The sequence below is a fragment of the Anolis carolinensis genome, chromosome 3 (assembly GCF_035594765.1).
Source record: "Anolis carolinensis isolate JA03-04 chromosome 3, rAnoCar3.1.pri, whole genome shotgun sequence".
Lineage (NCBI taxonomy): Eukaryota > Metazoa > Chordata > Lepidosauria > Squamata > Dactyloidae > Anolis > Anolis carolinensis.
In genome coordinates, this window is record NC_085843.1 from 193302515 (window position 1) to 193322598 (window position 20084).

The 20084-nt window shown below is 40.3% G+C and overlaps 1 protein-coding gene across 5 annotated transcripts in view; it reads left to right on the plus strand.

Annotated features, from left to right (window-relative positions):
- tacc2 (transforming acidic coiled-coil containing protein 2) overlaps window positions 1–20084 on the plus strand; it is a 241272-nt gene that overhangs the window by 107141 nt on the left and 114047 nt on the right. For all 5 annotated transcript variants that reach the window (XM_062976022.1, XM_016992233.2, XM_016992239.2 and 2 more), the window contains exon 8: window positions 17991–18131. In XM_062976022.1, the coding sequence (XP_062832092.1) occupies window positions 17991–18131 (141 nt within the window). The remainder of the gene's footprint in view (window positions 1–17990; window positions 18132–20084) is intronic.

The following is a 20084-nucleotide window of genomic DNA, read 5'->3' on the forward strand; positions in this document are numbered from 1 at the left end:
AAATCTGAAACCTCAATTCACGGCTGATACTAGATGAGAAACAACCCCCCTGGACACAAAAGACTGGGTGACTTGGAAGGCGCTGAACAGACTGCGCTTTGACACCACGAGATGCAGAGCCAACCTTAAGAAATGGGGCTACAGAGTGGAGTCGATGACATGCAAGTATAGGGAAGAGCAAACCACAGACCACCTATTACAATGCAGCCTGAGCCCTGCCACATGCACAATGGAGGACCTTCTCATAGCAACACCAGAGACACTACAAGTGGCTATCTTCTGGTCAAAGGAAATCTGTTGCAATGCCAAGTTTTTTAAAACTTTGTTTGTCTTTTAAAATACATTATAATTGTATCCTCAGTTTGCTTCTGACACAATAATTAAATATTTAATGTTTATTTATTTATTTACAGTATATTTATATTCCACCCTTCTCACCCCGAAGGGGACTTAGGGTGGATCACATTGTACACATATAAGGCAAACATTCAATGCCATAAAACATAGAACAGAGACAGACACAGAGACAATTTAAACCTTCTCCAGCTTCCAGCTTCCTGAGGGTATGCTTGATTCGGGCCACAGGGGAAGCAGCTACTTCATCATCCACTGTGACGGCAACTTCCTCATTCCAACGGTGGCTGGGTGATTTTTATGGTGTCATAAATTAGCCTTCCCACATATAAGTGGTACCTAAATTTCCTACTTGATAGATGCAACTATCTTTTAGGTTGCTTAAGTCAACAATGAGCAGGGGCTATTTTTTAAATTTTAATTGTTGGGTGCTCACCTCGACATGGGCTGGCCTCGAACCCATGATCTCGGTCAGGTTGATTTATTGCAGCTGGCTGCTAACCAGCCTGAGCCACAGCCCGGCATCCCCCCCCCCCCCCCCGGTCGTGTGTCACATAACTGAACCCTTGTGGATACAGTGGGCTTACTGTACTCTTTAAAAATCTTATATTCAAAAATAACTTTGTAAAGGGAAATTACTAGCTTGTCCATTTATTTTTTTAAAATGCAGGGGCACAAGGACTAAAAATGAAGTGAACTCTTTCCTTAGTTGGGGAGAGAATCCTCTTGGGAGAGTTGCTTTCATGCATTTTCCCCCAAGGCAGTTGGAATTCCCAAACCAATGGTGCTATTCTTAATATGAATCTCCTTGGACAAATAACATCCTCCACTCCCACCCATCCTGACGTCATAGAGTCAAAATAGACATGACATTGCACACATATTTGAATCCAGCACTTTGGGATCGCCTTCTTATTTTAATTAAGAGCAGATGGATGCATGTATGTACTAGAAGAGCATGGTATGCAGGGTTAATGTCTTTCCAGAGAGTGTTTTTCCAGGGAAATTCCCCCAGCACTGTCTGCGCAATTTGAAGCTATTTGCTATTTGTTATTGCTATTTGCTATTTGAAGCTATTTCCTATTTGCTACGGATTATATGCTTGATAAATTGATTCAGACTGATTGCCCACAAGTGGCACACTCAGGTAACCAGTCGTGTTGGCACATGTGGTTCAGCAGCAAAGAGTTGGAGGAGAGCAAATAGCTCTTAAGAGATCTTGCTAAGCAAACTCTGTGGTAGGGTCACCTCAGAGTTGTCATGCATTTGAAACAGACTGAAGCAACACAATAACAAATAACTCAAAACTCCCTCCAAAGGAAGCACCTCTATGGTTCGAGTCCATAAAATGTAACATTAAAAGCAGTAGATTCATACACTGAGAGAGTAATGAAAAAGATAGCCCTTGTGGTCCCTTCCTTTAAGAAAATAGAATTTCCAGAAGGACATTCTCAAGCTACATTTTCAAATAAGGGTGAATGCACATCCTGTTGCAGCCTGCAGGTGAGATATAGGTAAAGGTAAAGGTTTTCCCCTGACATTAAGTCCAGTCATGTCCGACTATGGGGGTTGGTGCTCATCTCCATTTCTAAGCCAAAGAGCCGACATTGTTCATAGACACCTCCAAGTTAATGTGGCTGGCATGACTGCATGGAGCACCATTACCTTCCTGCCAGAGCTGTACCTATTGATCTACTCACATTTGCATGCTTTCGAATTGCTAAGTTGGCAGAAGCTGGGGCTAACAGCAGGTGCTTACTCCGTTCCCTGGATTCGAACCTGCGACCTTTTGGTCAGCAAGTTAAGCAGCTCAGCGCTTTAACACGCTGAGCTACCAGGGGTTCTGCAGGTGAGATATAATGTTACATTTTAAGGTTACATTTAAGTATGACCACCCTTATCCATGGACTCAATATCCACAGTTTCACTTCTCGATTCTCCAAAAAATATTTCCTTCTATTAGTATTTGAGTCTAGATCCTCTAATGCTGTTGTATGGCGTGCTTCCAATGATAGTTATAATATAGGGTTGGCTATTATCCACATTTTCAGATATCCCAATGTGTAGACAAAGAATCGTATTGTACATTTAAAAACAAAGCAAATTATATGAGAAGATACTCCACCAGATTTATAAAATTCCTTCTCTAAGAACATGGATGAACTGCTAGCATCTCTGGCATTCTGGATTGGTACTAACTATTCAAGCACTTTAGGACTTTACCAGCTCATTCTGTTAACATTCTGTAAACTTAGCTTAAGATATGCAATGCTGTCTTGGCTCAAACCAGTGTGAAGAATGTTAGGCATGCCTACATGCTGTTGAAATGAATGGGCAGTGACATTTGAATTTTGGCATGTTTATTCAGAAGTAAACCTTGTCTGTTCCTATATAAATTATACTTGTTAACTATGCATAGGATTTTACCTAAGTAGCATAATTTTATGTTTGTCTACTCAGAAGTAGTTTTATGGAGATTTTAGTCAAGTAAGAAATGCATATGATTGCAGCTTCAAGTTTATTTTATGATTGTAGAGTAAATTTTGATGTTATACTTAAGGCCAACTCAAAGTTAAAAGTTACAAGTCGGTTGGCTTGGTAGGGTGAGAGCTGCATTGAAACATAGTAAATTGAAAATGGTGAAGTTTGCAGTGTGCCATTTTCTATGACGTATGATAGATATGGGAGAGCCACCAATGGTGTAGCGGGTTAAACCACTGAGCTGCTGAACTTGCTGACCAAAAGGTCAATGGTTCGAATCCAGGTAGCGGAGTGAGCTCCCACTTTTCGCCCCAGCTTCTGCCAACCTAGCAGTTCAAAAACATGCGAATGTGAATAGATCAATAGGTACCGCTCTGGCGGGAAGGTAACAGCGCTCCATGTAGTCATGTTGAAGGTGTCTGCGGACAACACTGGCTCTTCGTCTTAGAAATGGAGATGAGCACCAACCCCCAGAGTCGGACATGGCTAGACTTAATGTTGGGGAAAAACCTTTACCTTTTTAATAGATATGGTCCTATTTTTGTGAAGCGAGTCATTGTGTCCTCTGAAGTGGGTACATCCTTGAATAAAAGACAGTTTTATATGACAAGGCATCTTTGTAATTTCAATATTGATTAGACATTGTGAAGAGTTATAGTAGGTCAATGCTAGAGTTGCTAAATATAAACACTCTGTTGTAACCTCTGGATAAGAAGGCAGGCTAGAAGCCAGAAAAACCTCATCTCAAATAACATAAGAGAGATGAGGGATATTTCTCAAAGCTGTGAACAATGTGAGCAGAGGATTAATGTTTCTTAATGTCCTTCATGACCTAGACTTGATATATCTCACAGTGCCACCCCCCCCCCATGTGTATTCTGGTCCATCAAAATCTGTGAATGTTTCCCCTTTCCTCTCCTCACACCGCTATACTCTTACCTGATTTGGAACTGTAATTGATTAAGTTAACGAACCCAAAGGGTTCTCACCAGTGCTTACTCTTCATCCTGGAAAGAAGTGACAAGTGGAGTGCCATAAGCAGGGTTCTGTCCTGAGCCCGCTTCTGTTCAGCATCTTTATTAATGACTTAGATAAAGGGTTAGAAGGCATAATCATCAAGTTTGTAGACGACACCAAAACTGGAAGGGGTAGCCAATACTCCAGAAGACAGGAGCAGAGTTCAAAACGATCTTAATAGATAATAGAGATGGTCCGAAACTAACAAAATGAAATTCATCAGTGACAAATGCAAGATACTCCACTTAGGCAGAAAAAATAAAATGCAACAATACAGAATGGGGGACGCCTGGCTAGCCAGCAGTAGGTGTGAAAAAAATCTTGGAGTTCTCGTAGGCAAGTTAAACATGAGCCAACAATGTCATGCAGCAGCTAAAAAAGCCAATGGGATTTTGGACTGCATAAATAGGAGTAAAGTGTCTAGATCCAGGGACGTCATGCTACCCCATCTATTCTGCCTTGGTCAGACCACAACTGGAATACTGTGTCCAATTCTGGGCATCGCAATTGAAGGGAAATGTTGACAGGCTGGAATGTGTCCAGAGACCGGCGACTAAAATCATCAAGGGTCTGGAGAACAAGCCCTATGCATAGTGGCCTAAAGAACTGGGCATGTTTAGCCTGCAGAATAGAAGGCTGAGAGGCGACATGATGAGGGCCATGTATAAATATGTGAGAGGAAGTCATAGGAAGGAGGGAGCAAGCTTGTTTTCTGCTGGAGACTAGGATGCAGAACAATGGCTTCAAAGTACAGGAAAAGAGATTTCACCTGAACATGAGGAAGAACTTCCTAACTGTGAGATCTGTTTGGCAGTGGAACTTTCTGTCCTGGAGTGTGGTGGAGGCACCTTCTTTGGAGGCTTTTAAACATAAGCTGGATGGCCATCTGTTGGGGGTGCTTTGAAGACAATTTTCCTGCTTCTTGGCAGGGGGTTGGACTGGATGGCTCATGAGGTCTCTTCCAATTCTATGATTCTATGATTTGAGCTCTACTAACTTGGGTGTACTTGCCTGACTTGAATGAAAGGGAGGAAGAAGTAGATCCTGGAATTCATAGGTCTGCTTACTCCTCTCCATTTCCATCAGCAGGCTTACTGGGCCAACCGTTCTATCCATAGGCATATATATTATCCTTCCTAATTGTTCCAGACTTTCAAAACTCAGTCATTGAACAGTTTGATTCAAATCTACTAAGCCTCACAAGATCTAATGGTGTTTATTCCAATTTAATTGAGATGCTAGACTAGTAGGGATCCAGTCCTGCTCCCTTCTGGCCACATTCTTGAGGTCTAGATGCCTTGAAATAGATCTCATCTCGGCAGTCTTATTTATCCTTGCTTTTAATTCAGTTTTTTTAAACGCAATGACAACTTTGCCTTTGTTCGTTCTCCCAAATTTATGCTTTGTTCTTATTATGAAACTTTTTTGGACAACATTATTTTGGTGTTTTGGTTTAGATTGTTCTTTTATGTATCCCACATTGTGTTTTGACAAATAGTTGCGAAAGAAAAATGTTTCCAAGTTCGTGTAGTTCATTTGTGTTTATCTATTATAAATGATGATGATGATGATGATAATAATAATAATAATAATACAATATGAATAAAGACAAAGTTACAGTTAAAACAAACATAGTGTTTTTTAAATAACATAAACAGTTTACATTCCAAAGGTTCATCTGATTAATCATGTCTTTGCCTGAAGAACAACAGAAAAGGAGCCAGCCTGGCCTCCTGTAACAACAAGCTTCAGAACCTAGAAATAGACACTAACAAATCTCTTTTCGTGTTACCACCAAATGTGTTTCCGATGGAGGTAAAACCATCATGAGATTTTAAATCTAGAATACCTCATAGGTGTGAAACATTCCTGGAAACTTTTCCAAGATATCCCATGTAAATTATTTTATAATGGTCCAAGTCAAAAGTAACAAAGACATGTATTACTGTGTCTGTGTTCAACATCTCTAGAGGCAGGAACAACTGGTACACTAGCTATAGTTGTAAATACACAAATGGCTGCTGACACTGAAAAATATTGACCATCCTAGTTTTAGGCTAGATCCAAGACTATACCACAAATGAATTTTCAAGAAGAGATTGATCCCATCAAGGACAGGACGAATCCCTGATCTCAGTGGAGATCTGACATTGGAAAGTGTTGTTCTATACATACATGCAAGTTTCCTTCAGGTCTCCTATATAAATTCATCCCAGTTGATACAGGGGCTGGGCTAACACAGTGGGTTAAAACGCTTACTATAGAAGATCCTGCTGACCGGAAGGTTGGCAGTTCAAACCTGGGTCGAGGTGAGCTCCCGCTGTCAGCCCAGCTTCTGCTCACCTAGCAGTTTGAAAACAACCATGTAAATGGCGGGGAGAGAAAAGGTGCCCTGAAAAACGTGCCGGAAAAATCCAACCAGGAAAGGTGTCCATGGACGACAGGCTCCTTGGTGTGGAAAATGAAACAACAGCACCTTCCTATGGCCGAGTCAAGCACATTCAGATGCCGGAGATGAAAAGAGGGAAGCCTTGCCTCTGTTTGTGTAATGTCTGTCTCTGGCAATTGTATGAGGCCATTGCATGTTCGCCATATATGTACCTGTAATCTGCTCTGAGTCCCTTTGGGGAAATAGCGCAAAATATAAATAAAGTATTTTATTCTAGATGGCCACTTTTCCTTCCATAGACCAATGGGGTGTTTGGAAGCCAATGCAAAAGGGCTGTTTTCAAGACCATTTCTATTTTCTGAAATGGGAAACAGTTGGAGAACAACCAACATTCTGATAACTCTTTTCAAATGACCAATCTGTCTTTTCGCATATCTCTTTCTGCTCTCTGCAGTTGTTGTTTTGTCTTTTGTTTTAGCAGATTTTTGGTCTATACACTGCTTCTGTATTTGCATTAGCAATTTTTTTAGTAACCTTTTGAAAAAGAATGTAAATGTGTACATGGCAGCCCTTCTTTCTTTCTGTTTTATGCTTTGACACTACCCAGCTGTTAGGATTTCTGGGAGTTGAAGGCCAAAACATCTGGGGACCCACAGGTTGAGAACCACTACTGTACTGGATTGTATTTCTCTAATGGCTTTGAAACAAACAAGCAAGCAAGATGTTAAAGACAGAGTACCTAAACATCAAAACTGAGTTAAATAGCAAGGAAGATCTGGGCAACAAAGGGTGTCTGCTTTAGAGTCCTGTTGAATAAATGCCTCTACCCATCCTCCATGTCAGCACAACAACAACTGTTCTGAAGTGGATCTCATGTGTCTTTGAGTATGTGAGTATATACACTGCATTCCTTTCTCTGCCCACACTCTCTTCCAGGCCAGACTTAAAGGCATTTAGATGACAGTGGCAAACTGTCATGACTCAAATTTAAAATGAATCTTGCTAGCATTTGTCTGATAAACTTTCAGATCAACTACATTTTTAAGATTGCCCAAAACTGCTTATCCCAGGCCTTCCTCATTTTCCCTGTCCTCTTGGCATAAGGATATGGTGGCCTGCTGCATCCTTATGCCAAAACAATGGAGGAGGAAGGCACATAGCAGCTAAGAGCCCTTTGGAGCAGCTCTCAGCCACCATGTATTTCACTCTCCTGGCATAAGGACAATGTGAGCGACCCCATCCTTATGCTGGGAGGACGGCTCAAGGTAGGCACGTGGTGGCTGAGAGCCCTCTGGAGCACACTTTGCTGCCGCCTGTCTCACCCTCCTCCCTGCATAATGCCAGGAGGACAGCCCGAGGATTGGGGGAGAAGGATGGGAAGGAGAATCAGGACAGTTGCCGTATGTCCTGCTTTTCTTCCAGCATAAGGATGGGACAAGCAGCCCTGTCCTTATGCTCGGAGGACAACCTGAGGATAATCCAGGCACTGTCCTGCCCTCTCCTGGCCCCATCCTTACCCAGACCCTCCCCACCTAGTGTGTGCTTGGCCCTCCTCCCTCCTGGCCTGACCCTCGTGTCCAGGCTCACAAAGTTTGCCCATGCCTGGTGTAGACCCATATAATGCAGTTTAACTGCATTGGACTGCATTATATGAGCCTACATTGAGTATATAATGCAGTTTCAAACTGCATTATATCCAGCCTTGTTCTACCATACCAGAATAAGCAGAAATCCCTTGTAGATCAAAGGTTAGCAGTCTGAACCAGTTTGGGACTTTGCACTCACAGAAGCAAGCTGATGCTGCAATCCTGAGCTTGAGCTATATACAATATAAAAAAGTGTTTTGGTTTCCCCTGACTTCAATTCCCCCCTCTTAAAAAATGATTCCAGATGATTAGCACTTTGAAAGGGAACATTAAATTCCTTTCTAATGCTGCCAAACAGGTGGTTGTCCAGATTCCACCTTTTTTTTTTTTACATGTTTACATGAATGTCACTCATTGGAATGTGTTAAGCATGCTTTCTTGAATCAGATTCCTAATATTGACTATTGCTTACAGAATTCGTTCTGTACCCTCACTTGCAAATTTAGAAACCGAATCTCTACCATGTTTACATCCTGGGTGAAAACATTAATTTGCATCCTTTTTTAAGATTTCTTTTTAAAGCCACCTCTCATCTCCTTTTATTAACAGCTCCAAAATGAGCAGGACCTAGTTGTTGATAGAATATACGAATATGAACTAAACTGCAACTTTAGAAGCTGACGGCTGGTGTAGAAGCCAAACTGGCTCCAATGTTACTGTGCAGTAATAGCTCCACCTTCCATCTTGTTGAGAAAAGGTCACAGCAAATATGTTGATCTTTATTAATACCTTTATTGTTTTCTTCACAAATGTTTTTTCCCTTTTATTTGAAACTGAGATTCTCTTTCTAAAGAAACATATCAATAATAAATGTGCCACTCAGTTTCATTTGCAGGGATACAAACTTGGGTTTGTGGTGTCATCCTTTTTCTCACAGATTGTATTCTGCAGTGTTTAATTTTAGAAGTTTGTATCTTTTGCCTGAAATTACTCTAATGTTGCTGCTGCATAGCTGGCATACAGCCATTTGCTGTATATTTCACATTACCTTATAAGGTCAGTGGAAAATTATCCAAGAAAAAAAAAACCTACACTCCAGAGAACCTAAGAAACATGCAGTGGGTAAAGTTGTAAGGAAAATAATTGTGTTTCTATGCTTACAGTGTGTACATTAGCTAATCATTGGGCCTGATTTCAAAAATAGCTTTAAGGTCTTATCATGGGTCTGGGTAATACCTGGAGAACAAATGTTCTTGGGATCACATGTCGGTTCAGTAAAGGTTAGTGAGAGCAATAATATATTTTAGGTCCTTAACCAGGAGCCAAACTACTTCCTTTATGGAAATTCCTCTTTATTTCAAAGGATATAAGAAGAAAATTTTGTTTTCCTTACATGAATGAGCTGCATTGAACAATCAGTTTACAAATTTCCCCATCACTTTTCACAAGCTTCCACTTTTCATTTGCCATCTATATAAAGTATATGAGAGGATGCTATTAAATCAATTAGGACCTGTTATTAAACCCCAGCTTATGCCACAACAAGCATGTTTCAGACCAGGGAAAAACTGTACAGCCCAAATTCTTAATCTGTCTGAGTACATCAAGGAAGCATATGAGAAAGGTTGCATTATGGGAACAGTTTTTGTGGACCTTATAGCAGACTATGACACGGTGTAACATAGGAAAATGCTTCATGAAGTATTCCATATCATTCAGGACTATGATTTTACAAAAACTGTCCAGACCCTCCTAGAAAATCACAGCTTCTGTGGAGTTTCAAGTCAGGAAAAGTAGATGGAGGAGGAAAAGAATGGTTTACCCCAAGGCAGCATTCTTTCACCGACCTTGTTTAACAATTTTACTAATGATCAGCCACAAACACAACTCACAAAGAGCTTTATATATGCTGATGATCTTGGCCTAACAACACAAGTAAAAGAATTTGAAACAGTCGAAATCTAACTTACTAATGCCTTGAAAGATTTCTCCAGCTACTACAAAGAGAACCACCTGAAGCCTAACCTTGCCAAGACACAAGTGTGTGCTTTCCATTTACGTAATTGTGAAGCCAATAGGAAATGGAAAGTTACCTGGGAAGGCCAAAAGCTTGAACACTATTTCCATCCTAAATAACTTGGTGTCATCTTTGTCAAACACTGACATATAGGAAACACTGCATGAACACCAAGCACAAATGCTGATAAACTCTACAAGCTAGCTGGCATTGCCCCCCCACCCACCCACCCCCACCCCGATTTGCAATGGGAAGTTCCTACTGACTGTGAGAGAAATAAGGTTGAACACTGTGAAAGTCATCCACTGCATGGCTGTCGGCCTCCTCCCAGTAGACTCAAACAAGGAAAAGCTTCATGAGGACCACCATTCCTCTTGATGTTCCCTCAGCAACAGCGAGGGCATCCCTCTGGGCAGCTAAGCCAGGAAATCCCAGTTGGTTGGCCCCCCATGAAGGTCTGTCTCCAGGGGCAAACCAAGAATGGGCAACTTGGAAGTCCCTGAACAGCCTCAGAAGTGGACTGGGCAGATCAAAAGACAACCTGGCAAAATGGCACTACCTACCGTGTTTCCCCGAAAATAAGACAGTGTCTTATATTAATTTTTGCTCCCAAAGATGCTCTAGGTCTTATTTTTCAGGGGGTGTCTTATTTTTCCATTCACATTTATTATTGAACAAAAAAAATGAACATTTATTATATACTGTACAGTAGTTGTCATCACAAACCAGCATAACCAGACAAACTGTGAATCCTATCAAGAATTTCTTGTTACTACCATTATTTCCATGTACAACGCTCTATGGTACGTACATTTACTGATCCTGCATGCTCTGTTATTCTGTTCAGCCGGCATGCTTCCAAACAAAAACTTTGCTAGGTCTTACTTTCGGGGGAGGCCTTGTATTTAGCAATTCAGCAAAACCTCTACTAGGTTTTATTTTTTGGGGATGTCTTATTTTAGGGGAAACAGGGTAAAAGAATCCTCCACCTTGTGTGAGTGTGGAGCAGAGCAGATTACTCCACATCTGTACGCTTGTTTGCAATGTCCTGCCTCATGTACAGAAGAAGAATTGTTTGAGGCTACAGACAATGCGATTGCTGTTGTCCGTTTTTGGTCAAAAGATATTTAGCCACTTGTGCTCCTTCTATTTTTATCAGTTTTATACTAATTTATGCAATGCTTTTGATAAGAGATAAAAATAACTTTTCATTTTAAATTATAGTCAGTCCTCCACATGTGTGGGTTTGACTTTTGCAGATTGGAGTAACTTTTACAGATTTGTGTCTAGGAATCTCTTAAGCCCTTCAGTGAATTTTGTGGTCAATATCTGTTTAAGGCTGACCACAAAGTTTGCTGGAAGGTCTAGAGATTCATGTAGGGGTGTTGCCAGAGGTTTTTAAAAATCATAGTTTTCTCACTTTCATGATGGTTTTACACCCTCAGCCTTAGCAAATGTGGAGGGCTGAGTCACAGTTCCCAGGTATTTTCAGATCTGGAAACACTGAAAAATTCTATTCTATACAATGAACAAGTTAATAAATCATGGTTAGATGATCTCTTGCTTAAACCTTGCAGAATTCATAAAGTTTAGATATAATAGGAAAATATGGGTAGTTTTATTTAAAACTAAAATATTTAGTGCCAGAATTCAATTGGGTATATCTGTATTGGAAAAGCTCTTAACAGCGGACCAAGTAGGAAGTGATTTCTCTTTATCCCAACCTAGCACTCTCAAGATATGCTCTGTATGGCTGGGAAACCCTTGAGATGTCAGAAGAAGAGGGAAATTGCTTGTTGTGTGGGGGGGGGGGGGGGGACATGGCCATCTCTTTTGATTGAACTTCTTTATCTGTGCGGTCTGGTTTCAGACAGATCATTACTCTGTGTGTGTACGTCTTCAAGTTGGCTATTGAGTTACGGTGATCCCGTCAGTTCCATCCGGTTTTCTTAGGTGAGCAATATTCAAGTACTAAACAGAACTGATCCAGCTTAGATTCCAAGATTAAATGGGATCTGGTGTCATTCCTTCCAGTCACATATATATATCAGAATGAGGAAAAGTATGCCATCTTTGATAATACTGATTACATTGTGAATAATAAAGATATAGTAGATAGAAATCTTTTGTCTTTTCATTTGGGAAATTGATATTGTTTTCTAGCTTATAAGGCTTGCCTTCTACTTTGCCATTTTCCATTTTGTCTGTCTCACTTAAAAAGGTAATCCTATACTTTCAGACGTGAAACAACAAGTATATATATGGTGCATCTATTTGAAAGAGATGGATAGAAGCCTTGGCAATGTAACTGTGGCAGGAATTGCATTTTTCTCAGCGCTGCATTTGCAGACACTGCTTATTCTGGGAGATGAGAGAAAAAGTGTGTGTGTGTGTGTGTGTGTGTGTGTGTGTGTGTGTGTGTGTGGAGGGGGATTTTATAGAAGGAAGGAGTTCTTGTCCTGTTAGACCAGCGTTTCTCAACCTGGGAGTCGGGACCTCTAGGGAGGTCACGAGTGGGGTGTCAGAGGGGTCACCAAAGACCACCAGAAACCCCTTTGGCAGAGATGGCTGAAGTGCTCTCCTAAATCACTGTTAATCCTCCCAAATCCCTCCTGCATTTTCTGTTGGTTGTGGGGGTTCTGTGTAGGACATTTAACCCAATTCTGTCTTTGGTAGAGTTCATGGGGCTCTTTGATTGAAGGTGAACTATAAATCCCAGTAACTACAACTCCCAAATTTCAAGGTCTATTTTCCCCAAACTTCACTGGTGTTCACATTTGGGCATATGGAGTATTAATGCCATGTTTGGTCCAGATCCATCATTGTTTGAGTCCACATTGCTCTCTGGATGTAAGTGAACTACAACTCCAAAATTCAAGGTCAATTCCCACCAAACCCTTCCAGTACTTTTTGTTGGTCATGGGAGTTCTTTGTGCCAAGATTGGTTCAATTCCATTGTTGGTGGAGTTCAGAATGTTCTTTGATTGTAGGTGAACTATAAATCCTAGTAATTCCAACTCCCAAATGACAAAATCAATCTCTCCCACACCACCAGTATTCATATTTGGGCGTATCGGGTATTTGTGTCAAATTTGGTCCAGTGAATACATCCTGCATATCAGATATTTACATTATGATTCATAACAGTAGCAAAATTACAGTTATGAATGAAGATAATTTTATGGTTTGGGGTCACCACAACATGCGGAACTGTATTACACGGTTGTGGCTTTAGGAAGGTTGAAAACCACTGTGTTAGACAGAAGAGAGCAAAATTGTTTGCAGACTTAGTGGGAGAATACAAATCAGGATGCCAATATACTGAAGATGAAATATTAAGTAAACCCTTGTTAGTTTTCTATTGAAATTATTTTTGCAAGCACAGTCACTCTGGGATTGTGAGTAATTATTAGGATGAGAGCAAAATAAGCACATTTTTTCTCTATTGTCTGATTCTATCTGCCATACATACGAGTATGGTAGTTTGAAAATTTAAAAGGCACTTTATAAGCTTCTTCATATGTCAGCTCCAGCACATAAATCATGGTGCTGACAGTATGAGTCCTGTGAAGAATTAACTGGCCTTCTTCCCGTGCCCCTTTCTTCCTTATTTCGAATTCCTGAAAGATTTGTAATGAGAAGCAAGCAATGATTGCCTAGGCCTGCTCATTCCATTAAAAAAAACTCCATATTTGGCCTCTAAGGTGCCACAATATTCTCATTCATTCTTTCCTGGCTGCTGCAAAATGCACCCATGTTTAAAAACTGTATTTATCATTACAGCATACTCTCAGGTCAGAGGGTAGGGACAGTTGTTTTGGACCTCATGTGGAGGGGGGCACATCAGCCTTGGTTTGGCTAAATTGTTGCTCACCCATTTCTTTAAGAATCTCACAGATTTGAGTTCCATAAACATAATGGAAAATAGTGGCAGCAGGAAGAGACATCAAATTAATCTTCAGTCCTGGCCTTCTCCGGACTTTTCCGTATCTTAAAAAGGCCTGGGTATATTCCTTTTAACATTGTTTGCTCTAGAAGTAGATAGAGAAGTATTATTCCACATGCAGTCTGAGTTCTTTTTTCATTTAACTTTGTGGAGTACAAGGGGAAACATTACAGTTGTATTATCCAAGTGCCATTTGCTCTCTGATCAATAGGGGGCACTCCAATAACAAAAATGTATACATTGATTTACCTTCTCTCTTCACCTATTCAGTGACTTACGCTAAAAATGTTTTCATACACTTAGAAACCATAAGCTGAAATGTCAAAATGTAATTAGAGCACAGCACTTGCAGAATTTGCAGGCTTGGTAACCACCACAAGAAATAGTGTGAAAGCAAAGAAATGCAGTATTTTTGTGTTTACATTATACCAGAACTCTGAACATGTTTGATTCCTGTGTTTGAGATTAGTAGCATGGAACTAGAACTCCACAGTTTGAATATTTACCGTAGAACCCAAATCACATAGAATCACCAGAGCTTTCCAAACTTTTCATGTTGGTGCCGTGCTTTCTAGGCAGCCATCCTTTCACGACACAGTATTTCATTTTTACTAGCAAGCCAGAGGTTAAACCAACCACTAAAAAGAGTTGTGTGTGTGTGTGTGTGTGTTCATTCCTTTACACTTTATGCTATGTAATTGATTCCTGCGTAGTTTCCTCTATAGCTGCTCCATGTGGTTCATCACTAACATTTTTTTCTTGTCTTAATTAGATACTTATTTATTTTAGTGGTAATTACTGCAACTCAATCAACAAACTGTGCAAATTGTAAAAGTTATAGCAGTACCTGCACTTGAACAGCCCCAGCATTCCACTTCTGTAGTGATTGAAGCTTTATGGAGGTTTTAAAAGGAGACTGGATGGTGGTCTGTTGGGAGGCCTTTGACTGTGTCTTCCTTAATGGCAAAAGGAGTTGGACTAGATGTCCTTTGGGGATCCCTTCCAACTCTAGTGAAGTACAGTCTACCTGGAATCTAGTAGAGTCTTCATCCCTGGATGTTCTTCAACTGAGGCTGGATGGCCATCTGTCATGGGTTTTTTTTTACTGTGTCTGTGACACCACCCACAATATCAGAGGTTGGGAGTTATAGTTCATCCACATCAACAGAGCAGTGTGTGCCCAACTGATGGATTTGGCCCAAACTTGGCACAAATAACCAATATGACCAGCTTTGCATATTGATGGGATTTGAGGGATGCGGACTGACCCAACATGATGGTAATTGTAGTTCTCCCTGCATCCAGAAAACCCTGTGACCCCCACCGATGATGAATCTGAACCAATGTGGCCAACTGTAAATACAGGCCGGGTTTGGGGGTGATTGACCTTGGCATATTGGAGTTGTAGTTCACCTGCATCCAAAGAGCATTGAACCTATCTGACAAAGGATCTGGGCCAAACTTGGCACTACCTACATGGCCAGCTGAGAGACCGGTGAATCACAGCAAGAGAGCTTTTGGTGGGAGGATATGCTGTCTATTTCCAAAAAGGAAGAGAAGGACAGGCGGAGAGATCTTCAACTTTTGTATCTTTTACAGCTTCAAAATGGATTTGGCCTCAGTCACTTATGCACAGAGTTTGAGAAAGTACTTTTTTTGGATGACAGCTCATAGAATTCCCTTGGCTACATGGCCAGAGGGATTCTCAGAGCTGTCAGCCAAAATGACAAGATTTCTAATTTTCACTTGTGCATTAATCACATTCTAATCAGAATACTGCCATGTTTTACACATGGGCTTGCTTTCTAAAAGACATATCAAACTTCCCTTAGTATGTGATATGTAGCTATCAGTTTGTCAGTAGAATGACAAGTGGAATACAGTCATACTAAAATATTGTTAAGAAATCCTCTCAGTGAAAAAACTCTCATTTTATAAAGGCTTCCAGTCTACACATTGCATTCTCTTGTTTAAAAACCACTACTTGTAAGTGTCCCATATTGTATGTCAATGAAGCTCTGCAACTGGTTTGGATATTTCCATTTCTAATGCCAGATTTGTGTCCTATTATTTTGTTATAAAGTGTAGAGAGGGATTGCTGACATTAAGTGATGTATACTGTGCCCAATTCTGGGCACCGTAATTTAAGGGGACATGTTGACAAGCTGGATTGTGTCCCGACAAGGGCGACTAAAATGATCAAGGGTCTGAAGAACAAGCCCTATGAGGAGAGACTTAAGAGCTGGGCATGTTTAGCCTGCAGAAGAGAAGGCTGAGAGGAGACATGATAGCCATGGATAAATATGAGGAGAAGTCATAGGGAGGAGGGAGCAAGCTTGTTTTCTGCTGCCTGGAGACTAGGATGCAGAACAATGGCTTTAAACTATAGGAAAGGAGATTCCACCTGAACATTGGGAAGAACTTCCTAACGGTGAGAGCTGTTCAGCTGTGGAACTCTCTGCCTCGGAGTGTAGTGGATGTTCTTTCTTTGGAGGCTTTTAATCAGAGGCTGGATGTCATCTGTAGGGGGTGCTTCGAATGTGATTTTCTTGCTTCTTGGCAGGGGGTTGGACTAGATGACCCACAAGGTCTCTTCCAATTCTATGATTTTGTGATTGTATGATTCTATATTACATTGGATGAAGAATAAGCAAATACACCTCTGATATTGTGGCTGGTGTCACTGGTTCGTACAATATTACTCCCAGAGTAGATGTGGAAACAAAGTTGCCATCTGGGTGGCAAAGTCTTGTCCTGTATTACAAGCCACGTTATGTATCCTGTTGTTGGTGAATAGTTTTTTTTAACATCGGGAGACTGTGAAACAGTAAAGGCATACCTCACAAAGCCTATAAAAAGTCTATGTTATTCTCTAGAATTAGTTGTAACCCATGAATGACACATTTAAATGGTGTTGGCTTGGGGCCGTATGCGACAATTAGTAGTGAGGAATCACTTTCTAGTTTTGATGTGTTATGTAGTAGATTGTTTCTGGATACGTAGTCTTGCCTTATTCATGTATTTTTGGAAATCCAATAATTTTTGAGCCACCGACCTGTGGGTCTCATCAGATGTAAACAACAGATTTGATAGTGTGTTTTGGGTGGAAGCTGGAAGTATGTAAGCAAGTGTAGTGGGTTTGTGTGTGTGTGTGTGTGTGTGTGTGTGTCAGGAGCAACTTGAGAAACTGCAAGTCGCTTCTGGTGTGAGAAAATTGGCCATCTGCAAGGAGGTTGCCCAGGGGGCGCTTGGATAAGTGTAGTCAATTTTTAGACGATTTTCAATACAACCATGTGCTTAGAAATCCATTGTACAGTGGTGTCAAGAAAGTGAATTTGTGGTGTGAATTATGGATGGTGAAAGAAAAAAAAAAAACCAAAGCAAACTTCTGTGAATTTTGGAAGAAGCCTTCAAGTCATTTGCAGAAGGCTCAAAATGTTTTTGTTTATTTATAAAAAGCTCACTTGATCTTACTGATTCATTTCACATGTGGATATTGTTACGTTTGAATATGTTAATTGCTCTTCATTTTTGTCACGTACCCCTATTCCTTCAATACTATTTTTGATGCTGGTACCAAATTATCTATTAAAGAAGTAATGTTCAGGAATATATATCATTTTAACAGATAAATACTTCTGTTTGTACATCTCTGCCAGTATACATTTCTGATTGGGTTGGGTTTAAGTATTACTGCTAATCTTTAAGGTTATTAATGATCTGGTAACCTGATGTCTAAAGGCCTTCTTTTAGCCACATGCACCAACTTTGGAGGTTGATTATTCCCTGATTTGTCCCTAATGGATATTTTGTCTGTGGGTACCAAGTTTTTTAGCAGTGGTGTAAAAGCTCTGTCATGATCTGTTTGGTCAATTCTGCACCTGCTTATCTTCAGCAGTGGTATAGCACGGTGTGTAGATGTTTACTTGGTACAATTTGTGTGGCCAACAATTATGTACCCCAGCTTTCCCCAACCTAATGTCTTTGTTATGTTTTGGACTGTATGTCCCAGGATCCCTTTCCACTGTTCATTCTGGATGAAGGTGATGAGGACAGAAGCCCTAACATCTACAGGGCACCAGGAAGGAGAAAGCTGGTCTAGAACCTGTACAGTAATATGCTACACATAAAACATGTGTACTTATCTTATTTTACAGATACAGTATTATTTTTTTATAACAGTGACAAATTATTTTGCAGTGTTTCTGAGTCTGGTGATTGCCAACATGCTGAGAATAGTGTCCCACCTACTCCTGACTTGAGATCTCTGACACCTCAACCATCTACGGAGAAAGAGCAACCTGACCAGGAGAAGAAGACACTGACACTTGAAATAAAGAGGTACTGTGCATATCAGTTGTTAAAAGAAACCTTAGTGCTTCATATTATTTTGGTTTCAGTAGAATTATTTTGTTCCCCCGTGTTTCAAACATTTGCTTGTTGTTATACTATGTAGCATGACTTTAGTTTCAGGTTATAAATGTCATGTCCTAATTCTATCATAAAACATGGGAAATGTGTATGAAACTGCAAAAACTTTGTTTTTGCGGGTCAACCTGCAGAACAATTTGCTATAGTTTTTCAATGAATATTTCAATAGAGTCTCAACCAATTCAACATAGTTTGCGGCAGTCACAGAAACGAAGTTTCTGGAGTATAACAACTACTTTCAAAGTAAGTACCACACAATTAAACAGGAAATAACACTTTCAAACCAGGAACAGATTTTTTCCAAATTTTATTAAGTCAGTTGGATGCGGAGGAATAGATTCCTCTTCTCTCAAGGTGGAGGTTTATGCCCAGAAAGGTAAATTGCAGCTGATATAGCCTTGAGATAATTTTTAACCAGTAGGACTCAGAATGAAGCAAACATTGAGCTGGTTTCACAAATGCACTGGCTCCTTCTTTTTCCTCCCATCCAATTTGATGAAAAAATGAAGGTGAGCTTACTGTGGGTCATGAAGGTACTTTTCTGTTCCATTGAAGTGAAATCAGTTATCTTGTTAGGAGTCACAATAGCGCAATGGGTTAATAAACCTTTGTGCCAGCTGAACTGCTGACCGGTTGGCGGTTGGAATCCATGAGATGGGGTGAGCTCCTATCTGTCAGCTCTAGCTTCCCATGCAGGGACATGAGAGAAGCCCTTCACAGGATGGTAACACATCTGGGCATCCCTTGGGCAATGTCTTTGAAGACAGACGATTCTCTCGCACTAGAAGCAACTTGCCTAAATTCGCTTCTGAAATGATAAAAAATATCTTATTAACATTACATGATGCATTACACTGATGGGAACTCTTTTTTGAAGGTGTTTATGTAATAAAAATGTTTCATATATTAAAGTAGTTTAAAAAATACTTTCTTATTCTTTCCGTTTTACAAATGAAGGTAAAAAATTTCCTTTCTTTAATATGGTCCAGGAGACAGTGAAAACCAATTATGATTTGGTCAAGTAAAGTCAAAATCTTGTCTAACAACCCTATTCATAATATATCATCACACTTTAGCAAAAAAAAAATCCTCTACCTTTTTTTACTACATCATCCAGATATCAGCATACAGGCTGGGAAATTCTGGGAACTATAGAGAAACTCTTTTCTAAGCTCTGCATATCATAGAGATAATATGAGATGGTTTACATTACTTCATTTGAAGCCAGTATCATTGAAAGGCTTCTCTTCCCCTAAATCACCTTCACCAACAGAGTTCTACAAATAAGGCCCAACCCACACACAACTTGAAAGTTACATATCATGCTAACTGCAGGCATGGCCATTCATTTTGTTCCCATGAAACCATGCTGGATGTTTTTGTGATCACAAAAGTCAGATATAAATCAAAAGATTTTTTAATTCGGCACCAAAGGGATTTGCCTTGGCTGTAGTCTTTCCCTCCCCACCCCTCCAGTCTGTAATTCTGCTGAAATGAGATGCATGCTCACGTCTATGCCGGGTGCAAAAAAGGGAGAGGGCTCTGTTTTGATTCTGATTAATGGCTCATATGACTTATGATTTTGCACCCCCGTTAATGGAAAGGTCATACTGTGGAACTGAGAATATTGAACCATGCGTTCCCTGGGGGACTTGTTTTCCTCCACCCCACCAATTCGATCTGGCAGCTTGTGACAATTGCTCTGTGCCTTACCAGAATTCACAAGAAGTGCAGGCATCTATCATGCATCAATTAACACAAATTGAAATGGCAAAAAATGTGATACATATGTTGTTATTCCTTCCACTTCAGCGGATAACAGTAGGAGGTCAGATGTCTCAGGGTTGCAGGAATTATATAGAA